The sequence below is a fragment of the Ranitomeya imitator genome, chromosome 2 (genome assembly GCF_032444005.1).
Source record: "Ranitomeya imitator isolate aRanImi1 chromosome 2, aRanImi1.pri, whole genome shotgun sequence".
NCBI classification, from domain to species: domain Eukaryota; kingdom Metazoa; phylum Chordata; class Amphibia; order Anura; family Dendrobatidae; genus Ranitomeya; species Ranitomeya imitator.
The window spans coordinates 389,391,287-389,407,689 of NC_091283.1; the positions used below are offsets into that span (position 1 = coordinate 389,391,287).

General features: G+C 42.8%; 1 protein-coding gene across 10 annotated transcripts in view; it reads left to right on the plus strand.

Annotated features, from left to right (window-relative positions):
- Positions 1-15,144, plus strand: part of LOC138667016 (oocyte zinc finger protein XlCOF6.1-like) — a 58,775-nt gene extending 43,631 nt beyond the window's left edge. For 4 of the 10 annotated variants that reach the window (XM_069755251.1, XM_069755257.1, XM_069755252.1 and 1 more), the window contains one exon: positions 13,200-15,142. In XM_069755251.1, coding sequence (XP_069611352.1) covers positions 13,200-14,122 — 923 coding nt within the window. In that variant the 3' untranslated portion in view covers positions 14,123-15,142. Of the gene's footprint in view, positions 1-13,199 lie in introns of all 10 variants that reach the window. The other 6 variants (XM_069755254.1, XM_069755253.1, XM_069755256.1 and 3 more) reach the window with 3 other exon arrangements.
- Positions 15,145-16,403: the final 1,259 nt, after the last annotated feature.

Here is a 16,403-nt window from a genome sequence, read left to right on the forward strand (position 1 = left end):
TTTGATGTTGGGTGCGCCAAGTGGTATGTAAAAAAATTTTAATAAAAGGCTGCTGTGTCCATTTTTCACCAAGTCACAAGCAGTCCTGTGTTTATTTAAAGGATAAGTACAGTCATGGCCAAAAGTATTGACACCCCTGCAATTCTGTCAGATAATGCTCATTTTCTTCCTGAAAATTATTGCAAACACAAATTATTTGGTATTATTATCTTCATTTAATTTGTCTTAAATGAAAAAACACAAAAGAGAATGAATTAAAAAGCAAAACATTGATCATTTCACACAAAACTCCAAAAATGGGCCAGACAAAAGTATTGGCACCCTAAGCCTAATACTTGGTTGCACAACCTTTAGCCAAAATAACTGCGACCAACCGCTTCCGGTAACCATCAATGAGTTTCTTACAAAGCTCTGCTGGAATTTTAGACCATTCTTCTTTGGCAAACTGCTCCAGGTCCCTGATATTTGAAGGGTGCCTTCTCCAAACTGCCATTTTTAGATCTCTCCACAGGTGTTCTATGGAATTCAGGTCTGGACTCATTGTGGCCACCTTAGAAGTCTCCAGTGCTTTCTCTCAAACCATTTTCTAGTGCTTTTTGAAGTGTGTTTTGGATCATTGTCCTGCTGGAAGACCCATGACCTCTGAGGGAGACCCAGCTTTCTCACACTGGGCCCTACATTATGCTGCAAAATTTGTTGGTAGTCTTCAGACTTCATAATGCCATGCACATGGTCAAGCAGTCCAGTGCCAGAGGCAGCAAAGCAACCCCAAAACATCAAGAAACCTCCGCCAGGTTTGACTGTAGGGACCGTGTTCTTTTCTTTGAATGCCTCTTTTTTTCTCCTGTAAACTCTATGTTGATGCCTTTGCCCAAAAAGCTCTACTTTTGTCTCATCTGACCAGAGAACATTCTTCCAAAACGTTTTAGGCTTTTTCAGGTAAGTTTTGGCAAACTCCAGCCTGGCTTTTTTATGTCTCGGGTAAGAAGTGGGGTCTTCCTGGGTCTCCGACCATACAGTCCCTTTTCATTCAGATGCCGACGGATAGAACGGGTTGACACTGATGTTTTGGGGTTGCTTTGCTGCCTCTGGCACTGGACTGCTTGACCGTGTGCATGGCATTATGAAGTCTGAAGACTACCAACAAATTTTGCAGCATAATGTAGGGCCCAGTGTGAGAAAGCTGGGTCTCCCTCAGAGGTCATGGGTCTTCCATCAGGACAATGACCCAAAACACACTTCAAAAAGCACTAAAAAATGGTTTGAGAGAAAGCACTGGAGACTTCTAAGGTGGCCAGCAATGAGTCCAGACCTGAATCCCATAGAACACCTGTGGAGAGATCTAAAAATGGCAGTTTGGAGAAGGCACCCTTCAAATATCAGGGACCTGGAGCAGTTTGCCAAAGAAGAATGGTCTAAAATTCCAACAGAGCATTGTAAGAAACTCATTGATGGTTACCGGAAGCGGTTGGTCGCAGTTATTTTGGCTAAAGGTTGTACAACCAAGTATTAGGCTGAGGGTACCAATACTTTTGTCTGACCCATTTTTGAAGTTTTGTGTGAAATGATCAATTTTTTGCTTCATTCTCTTTTGTGTTTTTTCATTTAAGACAAATTAAATGAAGATAATAATACCAAAGAATTTGTGTTTGCAATCAGTATGTGTATACTATGAATTTATGTATGTACGGTATATGTGTGTATCTGTGTGTATGTACGATATATGTGTATGTATGTGTTTACAGTATATGTATACTATATCTGTTTGTGTGTATGTTGCATATGTCTGTGTATATATGGTATGTGTCTATGTATGTACAGTATATGTGTGTATATACGGTGTGTGTATGGTGTATGTATGATGCATCGAATCAAGGATAACTTGCTAATCACTGGGGATTCAACCACTGGGTCTGAGAACAGGGCTCTGAATTCTCGTCCTGGATGGAGCAGAGTTGTGAATGCTCGGCCTCTGCTCTCTCCATTTCTATAGAGCTGCTGAGTGCTGTGCTCAGCTATTCACATCAGTTCCATAGGCAATGAATAGAGCAGATGCCAGATGATACAGATACCAGACAGATAATGTGATATATACTTGGTCGGGCTCTGCTGGTTTTAGCAGTTATCACATAACCACGAGGTTGCACTTTGGACACTTGCTGTCATGTGCAAACTAGAGCGCCAGCCACGTCTGCAGTGTTCTATTCTCTGACAGCTGACACTAGTTGTCACCTGACTGCAAGTATGGGGGCGATGGAACAGGTAGAACTGAATGCTAATAGATATATTTATGTGTGTGTATATATAATTGTCTAAGGGTTTTTCCGTCTGTCTGTCTGTCCTGGAAATCCCGGCTCTCTGATTGGTCGAGGCCGCCAGGCCTCGACCAATCAGCAACGGGCACAGCGACGATGATGTCATAAAGGACGTAGAAATTGCGCGTCTGATTGGTCGAGGCCTGGCGGGCACAGCGATGATGATGTCATAATGGTTGCCATGGCGACGATGATGTCATAAAGGTTGCCTCGACCAATCAGCGACGGTCAAAGTCTGCCGCGAATTCTGGAATCATCATTGTCCATATACTACGGGGACATGCATATTCTAGAATACCCGATGCGTTAGAATCGGGCCACAATCTAGTATATATACAGTGCCTACAAGTAGTATTCAACCCCCTGCAGATTTAGCAGGTTTACACATTTGGAATTAACTTGGCATTGTGACATTTGGACTGTAGATCAGCCTGGAAGTGTGAAATGCACTGCAGCAAAAAAGAATGTTATTTCTTTGTTTTTTGTTTTTTTAAAATTGGGAAAAGTTTTTTCAGAAGGTCATTTATTATTCAACCCCTCAACCCACCAGAATTCTGTTTGGTTCCCCTAAAGTATTAAGAAGTAGTTCAGGCACAAAGGACAATGAGCTTCACATGTTTGGATTAATTATCTCTTTTTCCAGCCTTTTCTGACTATTTAAGACCCTCCCCAAACTTGTGAACAGCACTCAAACATGGTCAACATGGGAAAGATAAAGGAGCATTCCAAGACCATCAGAGACAAGATCGTGGAGGGTCACAAGGCTGGCAAGGGGTACAAAATCCTTTCCAAGGAGTTGGGCCTACCTGTCTCCACTGTTGGGAGCATCATCCGGAAGTGGAAGGCTTATGGAACTACTGTTAGCCTTCCACGGCCTGGACAGCCTTTGAAAGTTTCCTCCCGTGCCGAGGCCAGGCTTGTCCGAAGAGTCAAGGCTAACCCAAGGACAACAAGGAAGGAGCTCCGGGAAGATCTTATGGCAGTGGGGACATTGGTTTCAGTCAATACCATAAGTGACGTACTCCACCGCAATGGTCTCCGTTCCAGACGAGCCCGTAAGTTACCTTTACTTTCAAAGCGTCATGTCAAGGCTCATCTACAGTTTGCTCATGATCACTTGGAGGACTCTGAGACTGACTGGTTCAAGGTTCTCTGGTCTGATGAGACCAAGATCGAGATCTTTGGTGCCAACCACACACGTGACGTTTGGAGACTGGATGGCACTGCATAGGACCCCAAGAATACCATCCCTACCGTCAAGCATGGTGGTGGCAGCATCATGCTGTGGGGCTGTTTCTCAGCCAAGGGGCCTGGCCATCTGGTCCGCATCCATGGGAAGATGGATAGCACGGCCTACCTGGAGATTTTGGCCAAGAACCTCCGCTCCTCCATCAAGGATCTTAAGATGGGTCGTCATTTCATCTTCCAACAAGACAACGACCCAAAGCACACAGCCAAGAAAACCAAGGCCTGGTTCAAGAGGCAAAAAATCAAGGTGTTGCAGTGGCCTAGTCAGTCTCCTGACCTTAACCCAATTGAAAACTTGTGGAAGGAGCTCAAGATTAAAGTCCACATGAGACACCCAAAGAACCTAGATAACTTGGAGAAGATCTGCATGGAGGAGTGGGCCAAGATAACTCCAGAGACCTGTGGCGGCCTGATCAGGTCTTATAAAAGACGATTATTAGCTGTAATTGCAAACAAAGGTTATTCCACAAAATATTAAACCTAGGGGTTGAATAATAATTGACCCACACTTTTATGTTTAAAATTTATAAAAATTTAACTGAGCAACAAAACTTTTTGGTTTGTAAGATTTATGCATCTGTTAATAAATCCTGCTCTTGTTTGAAGTTTGAAGGCTCTAACTTATTTGCATCTTATTAAACCTGCTAAATCTGCAGGGGGTTGAATACTACTTGTAGGCACTGTATATATATATATATATATATATATATATATATATATATATATATATATATATATATATATATATATATATATATATATATATACACACACATACATACATACAGTACAGACCAAAAGTTTGGACACACCTCATTTAAAGATTTTTCTGTATTTTCATGACTATGAAAATTGTACATTCACACTGAAGGCATCAAAACTATGAATTAACACATGTGGAGTTATATACTTAATAAAAAAGTGTGAAACAACTGAAATTATGTCTTATATTCTAGGTTCTTCAAAGTAGCCACCTTTTGCTTTGATGACTGCTTTGCACACTCTTGGCATTCTCTTGATTAGCTTCAAGAGGTAGTCACCGGAAATGGTTTTCACTTTACAGGTGTGCCCTGTCAGGTTTAATAAGTGGGATTTCTTGCCTTATAAATGGGGTTGGGACCATCTGTTGTGTTGTGCAGAAGTCTGGTGGATATACAGCTGATAGTTCTACTGAATAGACTGTTAGAATTTGTATTACGGCAAGAAAAAATCATCTAAGTAAAGAAAAACGAGTGGCCATCATTACTTTAAGAAATGAAGATCAGTCAGTCCGAAAATTTGGGAAACCTTTGAAAGTGTCCCCAAGTGCAGTGACAAAAACCAACAAGCGCTACAAAGAAACTGGCTCACATGAGGACCGCCCCAGGAAAGGAAGACCAAGAGTCACCTCTGCTTCTGAGGATAAGTTTATCCGAGTCACCAGCCTCAGAAATCGCAGGTTAACAGCAGCTCAGATTAGAGACCAGGTCAATGCCACACAGAGTTCTAGCAGCAGACACATCTCTACAACAACTGTTAAGAGGAGACTTTGTGCAGCAGGCCTTCATGGTAAAATAGCTGCTAGGAAACCACTGTTAAGGACAGGCAACAAGCAGAAGAGACTTGTTTGTGCTAAAGAACACAAGGAATGGACATTAGACCAATGGAAATCTGTGCTTTGGTCTGATGAGTCCAAATTTGAGATCTTTGGTTACAACCACCGTGTCTTTGTGTGACGCAGAAAAGGTGAACGGATGGACTCTACATGCCTGGTTCCCACCGTGAAGCATGGAGGAGGTGTGATGGTGTGTGGGTGCTTTGCTGGTGACACTGTTGGGGATTTATTCAAAATTGAAGGCATACTGAACCAGCATGGCTACCACAGCATCTTGCAGCGGCATGCTATTCCATCCGGTTTGCGTTTAGTTGGACCATCATTTATTTTTCAACAGGACAATGACCCCAAACACACCTCCAGGCTGTGTAAGGGCTATTTGACCAAGAAGGAGAGTGATGGGGTGCTACGCCAGATGACCTGGCCTCCACAGTCACCAGACCTGAACCCAATCAAGATGGTTTGGGGTGAGCTGGACCGCAGAGTGAAGGCAAAAGGGCCAAGAAGTGCTAAGCATCTCTGGGAACTCCTTCAAGATTGTTGGAAGACCATTCCCGGTGACTACCTCTTGAAGTTCATGAAGAGAATGCCAAGAGTGTGCAAAGCAGTCATCAAAGCAAAAGGTGGCTACTTTGAAGAACCTAGAATATAAGACATATTTTCAGTTTTCATACTTTTTTGTTAAGTATATAATTCCACATGTGTTAATTCATAGTTTTGATGCCTTCAGTGGGAATGTATAATTTTCATAGTCATGAAAATACAGAAAAATCTTTAAATGAGGTGTGTCCAAACTTTTGGTCTGTACTGTGTGTATATGTATTGTGGTGCAGTGACCCACGTTACAGCCAGGGGGCGCTGTGTGTGTGCTTCAAGATGCGCTTGGAGGCATAAATGTGATGAGACAAAGTCAGGCAGAGTTGTGAATGGCCGATATGTGTCGCAGAGGGAGTCCGCGTGGTAAGTTTGATGCAATGTTGTTGTTCTGGGACCTGTAGTCCCTCAAGAGTTTGGATAGTTATGAATGGAGACTTACTAGGCTAGTTATGTGAGATGGACGGGACAAACTAGCCACACATCCACACTCCCACCCAGGGAAGTGGTTAAAAGGTATATAATGTGACCAGGGTGTGGGTCACATGTTCCTGTGTATGGATCTGTTTAGTCCATGTGCAAGGTCTTGGAGGGTCGGTGTTGGAGTCTCCTGGCATTGGGGAAGTCCTGCAAGCACCTGAGACCTTGGACCTAGTGGACGGGTCAGAGAGTTGGATTGTCCTGAAGTGGGCTGGAGTCCTGGAAGCACTGCTGAGGCTATGGACTGAATGCTCGAGGGTGCTGGATTGTCCTGGGATGGGCTGGAGTCCTGCAAGCACCTGGTAAGAGTGTGAGTCCTGGAATGGTCAGAGTGTTGGATTGTCCGCGGATGGACTGGAGTCCTGTAAGCACTTGGTAAGATCATGGACTGATGGCCTGTGTGTTGGAAGTGTCTGTGATTGGACTTCCTGGAAGCGCATGGAAAGGCTGCATCTACAGAGCCTGAGACGGTTTCTGTGTTGGGGAAGCTACAGTTCCTACTGTGAGTCTGGACTATCCGTGGACGGTGATCCCAGTGAGGCAGTTTCCCTGTGAACCAGGACTGGCAGGAGCCGAAGCTCCTGAGAAGTAGCTCCTGGTATGGGAAAAACCTGTGATATACGGCAGAGAAATATCTGCCATTGCAACAGACTGTCGGGGTTTAATATGTTCCGTTGATGCATGTAATGAACTGTAATGGAGAGAAAAGACTGCCGAATGTTTTGTAAAGCCACACGTGTTAAAGTAACAGACTGTGAGAATTTACGCAAATGGAAGGATTTGGGCCCTGGAGAGAGGCAGGAATTAGAAGGCTGGGTCAGCTAATGGGTCAAGGGGGACTTAAGTCATTCGTGGAGTTACAAACAGAATTCCAGTTATCACATTTAAATTTATATCATTATAAAAGAATTCAGCATGCGTATCAGTCGCAATGTCGGAAAACTTATTGAGATCCAGATCGATATCACGCTGGCTTCCATTTTGGAGAACAGCGGGACAAGGGGGGCAATTTCAGAAGTAGAGATTTATTATTCACCTTTCTAGTCAAACATCCCATCAAGTCTAGCGTGAAATGGGAAGCTGAATTGGGGGAGATAAATGATGATAGATGGGAATCTATTTTAGAATATGTGACTAAGATCTCTATGAGCGAACCTGGGAGGATGTCTCAACTATATGTAATTCATAGAGCTTACAGAACTCCTTCATAGCAAGGAAATTGATAGCTCGGTTCTGGATTAGAGAGGAGCCTCCGACTAGACGAGACTTTCTTATGCAGGCGGATCATATAATAATATAATATATAATTTAATTTGTGTGAGAAATCGTGCCTGTATGCGTTATTCCCGTGCAAAGCGAGTGTCCCCCCAAGACCCGAATTAAGGGAAACGCTACAGTATGTACGTGTGTGTGTATATATATATATATATATATATATATATATATATATATATATATATATATATATATATATATATATATATATATATATATACAGTGGGGCAAAAAAGTATTTAGTCAGTCAGCAATAGTGCAAGTTCCACCACTTAAAAAGATGAGAGGCGTCTGTAATTTACATCATAGGTAGACCTCAACTATGGGAGACAAACTGAGAAAAAAAATCCAGAAAATCACATTGTCTGTTTTTTTTAACAATTTATTTGCATATTATGATGGAAAATAAGTATTTGGTCAGAAACAAACAATCAAGATTTCTGGCTCTCACAGACCTGTAACTTCTTCTTTAAGAGTCTCCTCTTTCCTCCACTCATTACCTGTAGTAATGGCTCCTGTTTAAACTTGTTATCAGTATAAAAAGACACCTGTGCACACCCTCATACAGTCTGACTCCAAACTCCACTCTGGTGAAGACCAAAGAGCTGTCAAAGGACACCAGAAACAAAATTGTAGCCCTGCACCAGGCTGGGAAGACTGAATCTGCAATAGTCAACCAGCTTGGAGTGAAGAAATCAACAGTGGGAGCAATAATTAAAAAATGGAAGACATACAAGACCACTGATAATCTCCCTCGATCTGGGGCTCCACACAAAATCCCACCCCGTGGGGTCAGAATGATCACAAGAACGGTGAGCAAAAATCCCAGAACCACGCGGGGGGACCTAGTGAAGGAACTGCAGAGAGCTGGGACCAATGTAACAAGGCCTACCATAAGTAACACACTACGCCACCATGGACTCAGATCCTGCAGTGTCAGACATGTCCCACTGCTTAAGCCAGTACATGTCCGGGCCCGTCTGAAGTTTGCTAGAGAGCATTTGGATGATCCAGAGGAGTTTTGGGAGAATGTCCTATGGTCTGATGAAACCAAACTGGAATTGTTTGGTAGAAACACAACTTGTCGTGTTTGGAGGAAAAAGAATACTGAGTTGCATCCATCAAACACCATACCTACTGTAAAGCATGGTGGTGGAAACATCATGCTTTGGGGCTGTTTCTCTGCAAAGGGGCCAGGACGACTGATCCAGGTACATGAAAGAATGAATGGGGCCATGTATCGTGAGATTTTGAGTGCAAACCTCCTTCCATCAGCAAGGGCATTGAAGATGAAACGTGGCTGGGTCTTTCAACATGACAATGATCCAAAGCACACCGCCAGGGCAACGAAGGAGTGGCTTCGTAAGAAGCATTTCAAGGTCCTGGAGTGGCCTAGCCAGTCTCCAGATCTCAACCCTATAGAAAACCTTTGGAGGGAGTTGAAAGTCCGTGTTACCAAGCGAAAAGCCAAAAACATCACTGCTCTAGAGGAGATCTGCATGGAGGAATGGGCCAACATACCAACAACAGTGTGTGGCAACCTTGTGAAGACTTACAGAAAACGTTTGACCTCTGTCATTGCCAACAAAGGATATATTACAAAGTATTGAGATGAAATTTTGTTTCTGACCAAATACTTATTTTCCACCATAATATGCAAATAAAATGTTAAAAAAAAACAGACAATGATTTTCTGGATTTTTTTTTCTCAGTTTGTCTACCATAGTTGAGGTCTACCTATGATGTAAATTACAGACGCCTCTCATCTTTTTAAGTGGTGGAACTTGCACTATTGCTGACTGACTAAATACTTTTTTGCCCCACTGTATATATATATATACACATACACACTAGATGGTGGGTATTCGCATCTCGGCTGCAGGAAAATGGCCGCCGAGATCTCCATCCCTTTTCCTGAAGCCCCGGGAAGCCGAGAATAACCATCTGCGCACGCGCGGCCTCACAAAGATGGCCGCGCCCACCGATAAACGGCTGAATAGCGCAGATCGCGCTATTTTCCTTGAAGCTGCGCAGTGGATTCGCCACTTGGACATGCGCACACCACTACGCCACCAACGGAGATCTGGGGGAGAAACAGTGCTGTCACCACGCCCATATGACCTGACCAGTGTGAGTGACAGCCCAAAACGGCGACTTTACAAAGGTATTTCGGCAGCATAGGTGGGGAATAAAGGCTCCAAAATACACTAATGTAAAGCCCAGCTCTGCCCCTATTTAACGCTATTTTTAGCTCTTCTTGAAAAAACGGGGTGACAGGTTCCCTTTAAGATTAATAGGGAGCCCAAACTTTTTCATATAACTGTATGTGTCACATAGGTGGCTTGTCGCTGTAACATAACCCTGCCTATCTATGTGTGTTTCAAGACCTGTGGCGATGTCACGCTCACCTGACTGGCCATGTGATAGGTGTAACCACACCCAGGTACCTATGTAAAGGAGGTGTGTTTAGCACATGGAGGGAGTGTTTGGGAGTCTGTCAGTGTGGACAGATTTCCATGTGTCCAGGCTGGACACTACAGACAGGAGTCTTTGTATTGAGAGGAAGAAGCCCTTCTGTGTCTGTGGCTTCAGATAGAGCCTGAGTGCTGGACATTGCACAGCCTGTGTGCCCACAGGCCTGAGAAGAGCAGAGCTCTTCTATGGACTTTTATGCTATGTCGGCCTGATGTACGGACTGTTCTCCTTTCTGTTGCTGCCTTGCTGGTTTATGAAGCAAATAAACCCACATGGACATTAAAGACAATGTGCCTCCTGTTTCCTCCTACGCATCTGAGCGGGTACAAACCTTACTATATATATGTATATGTGTATATATGTATATATATGTGTATATATGTATACATGTATATATATATGTACATATGTGTGTGTGTGTGTGTGTATATATATATATATATATATATATATATATTTCTAAGAGGTGAGGAGAGGCCCAAATAGAACTTTTGCTATGGGGCCCAGTGATTGCTATGTACACCCCTACTTGCAGGGCAGTAATGATAAGAGCGCTCTGGCCTGTTGCTCGTAGCCTGTGGCACAGGGGACCCAACCTGTCAATGTCCGCCCCTGATACAATGCACCACATAGTCCTCCATATAGTACAATGCAGCCCCCCACAGGAGTATAATGCAGCCATCCCACCCTCCCTCTCACTTCAGCAGCTCCACTGCCCAGCACAGCCACCTGCTGCATCACATCCAGAGCGGGGATGATGGGAGAGGGAGCGTCACGTGATCTATGATGCCGATACAGCTGAATGCACAAAACATGGGTGTTGCTAGCGCCAAGACCCCTGACTCATGAGCCCCATAGCGACTGTGTGGTCTGCCTCTTTAGGGGCATACCACTGGCTGGGGGCCCCCGGTGTAGTGAGGGCCCTAGACAGATACCTAGTCTGCTTGCCCCTAACGCTGAACCTGGACATGTGCACATGACCAACCTCCTCCAATGTGCTTTGCTCTGTGCTATAGTGTTTGTACCTGTCGGGAATGTATGAGAAGGAATCATAATAACATAATTAGTGATGAGCGAGTATAATCGTTGCTCGGGTGATCTCCGAGTATTTGTAAGTGCTCGGAGATTTAGTTTTCTTAGCCTCAGCAGTATGATTTACAGCTGCTACACAGCTTGAATACATGTGGGGATTCCCTAGCAACTAGGCAACCCCCACATGTACTCAGGCTGGCTAGCAGCTGTAAATCATGCAGCTGTGTTAACAAAAACTAAATCTCCGAGCAGTTACAAATACTCTGAGAAAACCTGAGCAACGAGTACACTCGCTCATCACTAAACATAATAAAACTGATTGCAGATCCCTTTTATGAGTCACCTCTGTCATGAATCTGTTCCAGTTACATGTTCAGACACCGTGAAACATGAACCGAGAAGATGGCTATAATAGAGTAGTGAACATTTGTAAGGACATTACCTGGTGGCCTAACACTGTGATCTTAGTCCCTCTTTGTGGTAACATAGTAACATAGTTAGTAAGGCCGAAAAAAGACATTTGTCCATCCAGTTCAGCCTATATTCCATCATAATAAATCCCCAGATCTACGTCCTTCTACAGAACCTAATAATTGTATGATACAATATTGTTCTGCTCCAGGAAGACATCCAGGCCTCTCTTGAACCCCTCGACTGAGTTCGCCATCACCACCTCCTCAGGCAAGCAATTCCAGATTCTCACTGCCCTAACAGTAAAGAATCCTCTTCTATGTTGGTGGAAAAACCTCTCCTCCAGACGCAAAGAATGCCCCCTTGTGCCCGTCACCTTCCTTGGTATAAACAGATCCTCAGCGAGATATTTGTATTGTCCCCTTATATACTTATACATGGTTATTAGATCGCCCCTCAGTCGTCTTTTTTCTAGACTAAATAATCCTAATTTCGCTAATCTATCTGGGTATTGTAGTTCTCCCATCCCCTTTATTAATTTTGTTGCCCTCCTTTGTACTCTCTCTAGTTCCATTATATCCTTCATGAGCACCGGTGCCCAAAACTGGACACAGTACTCCATGTGCGGTCTAACTAGGGATTTGTACAGAGGCAGTATAATGCTCTCATCATGTGTATCCAGACCTCTTTTAATGCACCCCATGATCCTGTTTGCCTTGGCAGCTGCTGCCTGGCACTGGCTGCTCCAGGTAAGTTTATCATTAACTAGGATCCCCAAGTCCTTCTCCCTGTCAGATTTACCCAGTGGTTTCCCATTCAGTGTGTAATGGTGATATTGATTCCTTCTTCCCATGTGTATAACCTTACATTTATCATTGTTAAACCTCATCTGCCACCTTTCAGCCCAAGTTTCCAACTTATCCAGATCCATCTGTAGCAGAATACTATCTTCTCTTGTATTAACTGCTTTACATAGTTTTGTATCATCTGCAAATATCGATATTTTACTGTGTAAACCCTCTACCAGATCATTAATGAATATGTTGAAGAGAACAGGTCCCAATACCGACCCCTGCGGAACCCCACTGGTCACAGCGACCCAGTTAGAGACTATACCATTTATAACCACCCTCTGCTTTCTATCACTAAGCCAGTTACTAACCCATTTACACACATTTTCCCCCAGACCAAGCATTCTCATTTTGTGTACCAACCTCTTGTGCGGCACGGTATCAAACGCTTTGGAAAAATCGAGATATACCACGTCCAATGACTCACCGTGGTCCAGCCTATAGCTTACCTCTTCATAAAAACTGATTAGATTGGTTTGACAGGAGCGATTTCTCATAAACCCATGCTGATATGGAGTTAAACAGTTATTCTCATTGAGATAATCCAGAATAACATCCCTCAGAAACCCTTCAAATATTTTACCAACAATAGAGGTTAGACTTACTGGCCTATAATTTCCAGGTTCACTTTTAGAGCCCTTTTTGAATATTGGCACCACATTTGCTATGCGCCAGTCCTGCGGAACAGATCCTGTCGCTATAGAGTCCCTAAAAATAAGAAATAATGGTTTATCTATTACATTACTTAGTTCCCTTAGTACTCGTGGGTGTATGCCCGTGGTATGCCCGTGGTCTATTGTGTTAGTCTGTCAATTGAATTGTATTACAGTTTTCATAGAAATGCTATAAAGTATAAGCATATAAACAGTAATATAATTCCAATACAATGTTACCGACAAATAATTCAATCATTTTTATTCTTAGCAGATGACTCTACCAGGAGCTCAGAGGGACGTCTGATACTCTCAGATTTTTCACCAGATAATCTTGGTATCCCATCCGATATTTGTGAAGAACATGTCACTATACCAGATACACCTCAAGACGTTTTCAGAAAAAATCTGTCATCTGATCCTTTTCATCAGGTCCTTTTCTCTGCTCCATCGAAGACAAATATGCAAAACAAAAGTGACAGAAGGGCTGTTGAACATGAAATAGCTGACATAGGGGAGAAACCATTTTCATGTTCAGAATGTGGGAAATGTTTTAATCGGAAAAGAAATCTTGTTGCACATCTAAGAACTCACACAGGGGAGAAGCCATTTTCATGTTCAGAATGTGGGAAATGTTTTAAAACAAAAGCACATCTTGCTAGACATCAGAAAAATCACACAAAGGAGAAGCCATTTTCATGTTCAGAATGTGGGATATGTTTTACACACAAATCAAGTTTTGTGATTCATCAGAGAATTCACACTGGGGAGAAGCCATATTCATGTTCAGAATGTGGGAAATGTTTTACACACAAATCAAGTTTTGTGATTCATCAGAGAATTCACACAGGGGAGAAGCCATTTTTTTGTCCAGAATGTGGGAAATGTTTTACTGAGAAAGCAAGTCTTGTTGCACATCAGAGAATTCACACAGGGGAGAAACCATTTTCTTGTTTACAATGTGGGAAATGTTTTACATATAAATCAAGTCTTGCTACACATCAAATAGTACACAAAGAGCAGACACCATTTTCATGTTTAGAATGTGGAAAATGTTTTACAACAAAATCATGTCTTGTTAGACATCAGATGATACATACAGGGGAGAAGCCATTTTCATGTTCAGAATGTGGGAAATGTTTTACTCGGAAAACAAATCTTCTTAAACATCTAAAAACTCACTCAGGAAAGTAGCTATTTACTTTCAAAGTCTACGCTTTTTGATTTTGTAAAAGCATAATATAACAATAAACATAAAATTAAAGTATGTAAGAGGAAAAACTGAAAAAAGCGATATATGAACTTCATTACATAAAGAATCAAGGCATATGAATAAAGAAGGATAATCATTATTACAAATATCATGAAACTGATGTAGTGTATGGATAAGCAAGATGCTTCAAGGATGGGAAGTAAGGAGACAAAAAGCAAAATCAAGGGGATCCATGGGTGTTCATCACTTTATTACAATCAGGGGTGTAAGGATACTGATTGGTGGGAAAGTGTTGGACTATTTGTTGGTCTATGGGAGTGCAAACAAGGGACAAACTATAAGGTACCTTGGGATAGTCTGGTAGAGTGGAAAATAGGGTAAGGTTCCCCGGTGAAACCATTTAGTAGTGGTTGTAATAGTCTCTTCTTGTGTTTGGAATATCAGCTTTTCCATAGCATGGATTCTAACCATCTCTACAAACCATTCATCTAAAGAAGAGCGTTCTACTGAATTACAGTTATGTGGTATTAATGTTTTGTCCGTCTAAAGTCGATGACTTTTAATAGTGATTTTCTTATACACCTGTTTGGCATAGAAAACATGTATAAGGCCATGTTCACACTATGCGGTTTTTACTGCGGAACCGCGGCGATTTTGCCACTGTTTTCCATGCAGGGTACAGTACAATGTTACCCTATGGAAAACAGAAACCGCAGTGCACATGATGCGGAAAAACCCGAAAAAAACCGCGCAGAATTGCTGCGGAAAAAAAGAAGGACCATGTCACTTCTTTGTGCAGAATCGCAGCGATTCTGCACACATAGAAATGCATTGATCCGCTTACTACCCGCATGGGGCTGTGCCCACCATGCGGGAAGTAATGCGGATAATGTGCGGGTTATACCCGGGGTGGAGGAGAGGAGACTCCTCCTCCAGGCCCCGGGAAACAAATTTGTATTAAAAAAAAAAAAATTAAAATAAAAAATCATGATATACTCACCCTCTGAAGTCTCAGCGCTGCACGCGGCCGTCCGGTCTCAGGTTTGCTATGCGACCAGGACCTTCGGTGATGTCGCGGTCACATGACCGTGACGTCACCGAAGGTCCTGGTCGCACAGCCTCTTTGGAATCGGACCGCCGCCTGCAGCGCCGAGGAGATCGGGACGTCAGAGGGTGAGTATATAATTATTTTATTATTTTTAACACTACTATTGATGCTGCATATTGCTGCATATGCAGCATCAATAGTAGGGGTAAAATCCCGCAGCGGATCCCGCAGGACAAACCGCGATAAATCTGCAGGGATAAATTCAGCGGGTTTGCCCTGCAGATTTATCAAATCCGCTGCGGGATAACCCGCAGGATAAAAAGGAACGTGTGAATGTGGCCTAACAGTGTAGCCTCTGGTGTCCTAGGTACTGATACTCCTGTCACTATTTTAATAAATCTCATTACCCCATCCCAGGAAGCTTAGAGGTGGGCAAGACCAACATATATGTGACATTTTCTCTCCACATACCCCGCAACGCCAACATATACTAGAGACCTCAGGGAACCATTTATACAAAGTGGTGGGGAACTGGTAACACATTGAAACAATTTTATATTTTGCTTCTTGTAATTTAGTGGCTATAACCGATTTGTAGGTAATTAAAAAGCATTTATCCCACTGAACATTTCTAAATGTTCTTATTAGCGCAGTCTCTCAAGCCTTGCGAAATGGGGGAAGGTTTTTCAGATCACATCTGTCAACAGTTTTGTAGATACTCAAGATGCCATGTGCAGGGTATAGGGGGGAGCGATACACAACATTTTCAAAGGCGATAATGGGCAGACAAATTCTGGACGACTGCTGAGTGAAAAGTGTTGAAGTTGTATGTATTCAAAATTATGACATATCCTATGAGGACAGTCACCTAGAATAGTAAAAAGGGGTAAGATCGTACCAAATGGAGCTACTTGTTGTATAGGTAAGGACATCTTTTTGGAGCCGAGTAGAAAGGAATTTGCGGAAGCGTCAGGTGGAAATCTAGAGTGATTAGTTATAGCCATCAATGGTCCCCACTGATCAACCAAAACACCCCTTCCACTTGGTGTATATATAGTCTTCAGTGTCTGCCTGACACTGTATGATACTGAAATATTATTATGTACCACAAGGGTCCAAGTCCATGGAGAAGAGAATGCCGACACAGAGCAAATATCGTGTGCAATGCGGATCCAAATTATTGATTTAATGCAATTCAACAAATCGAGGATTGT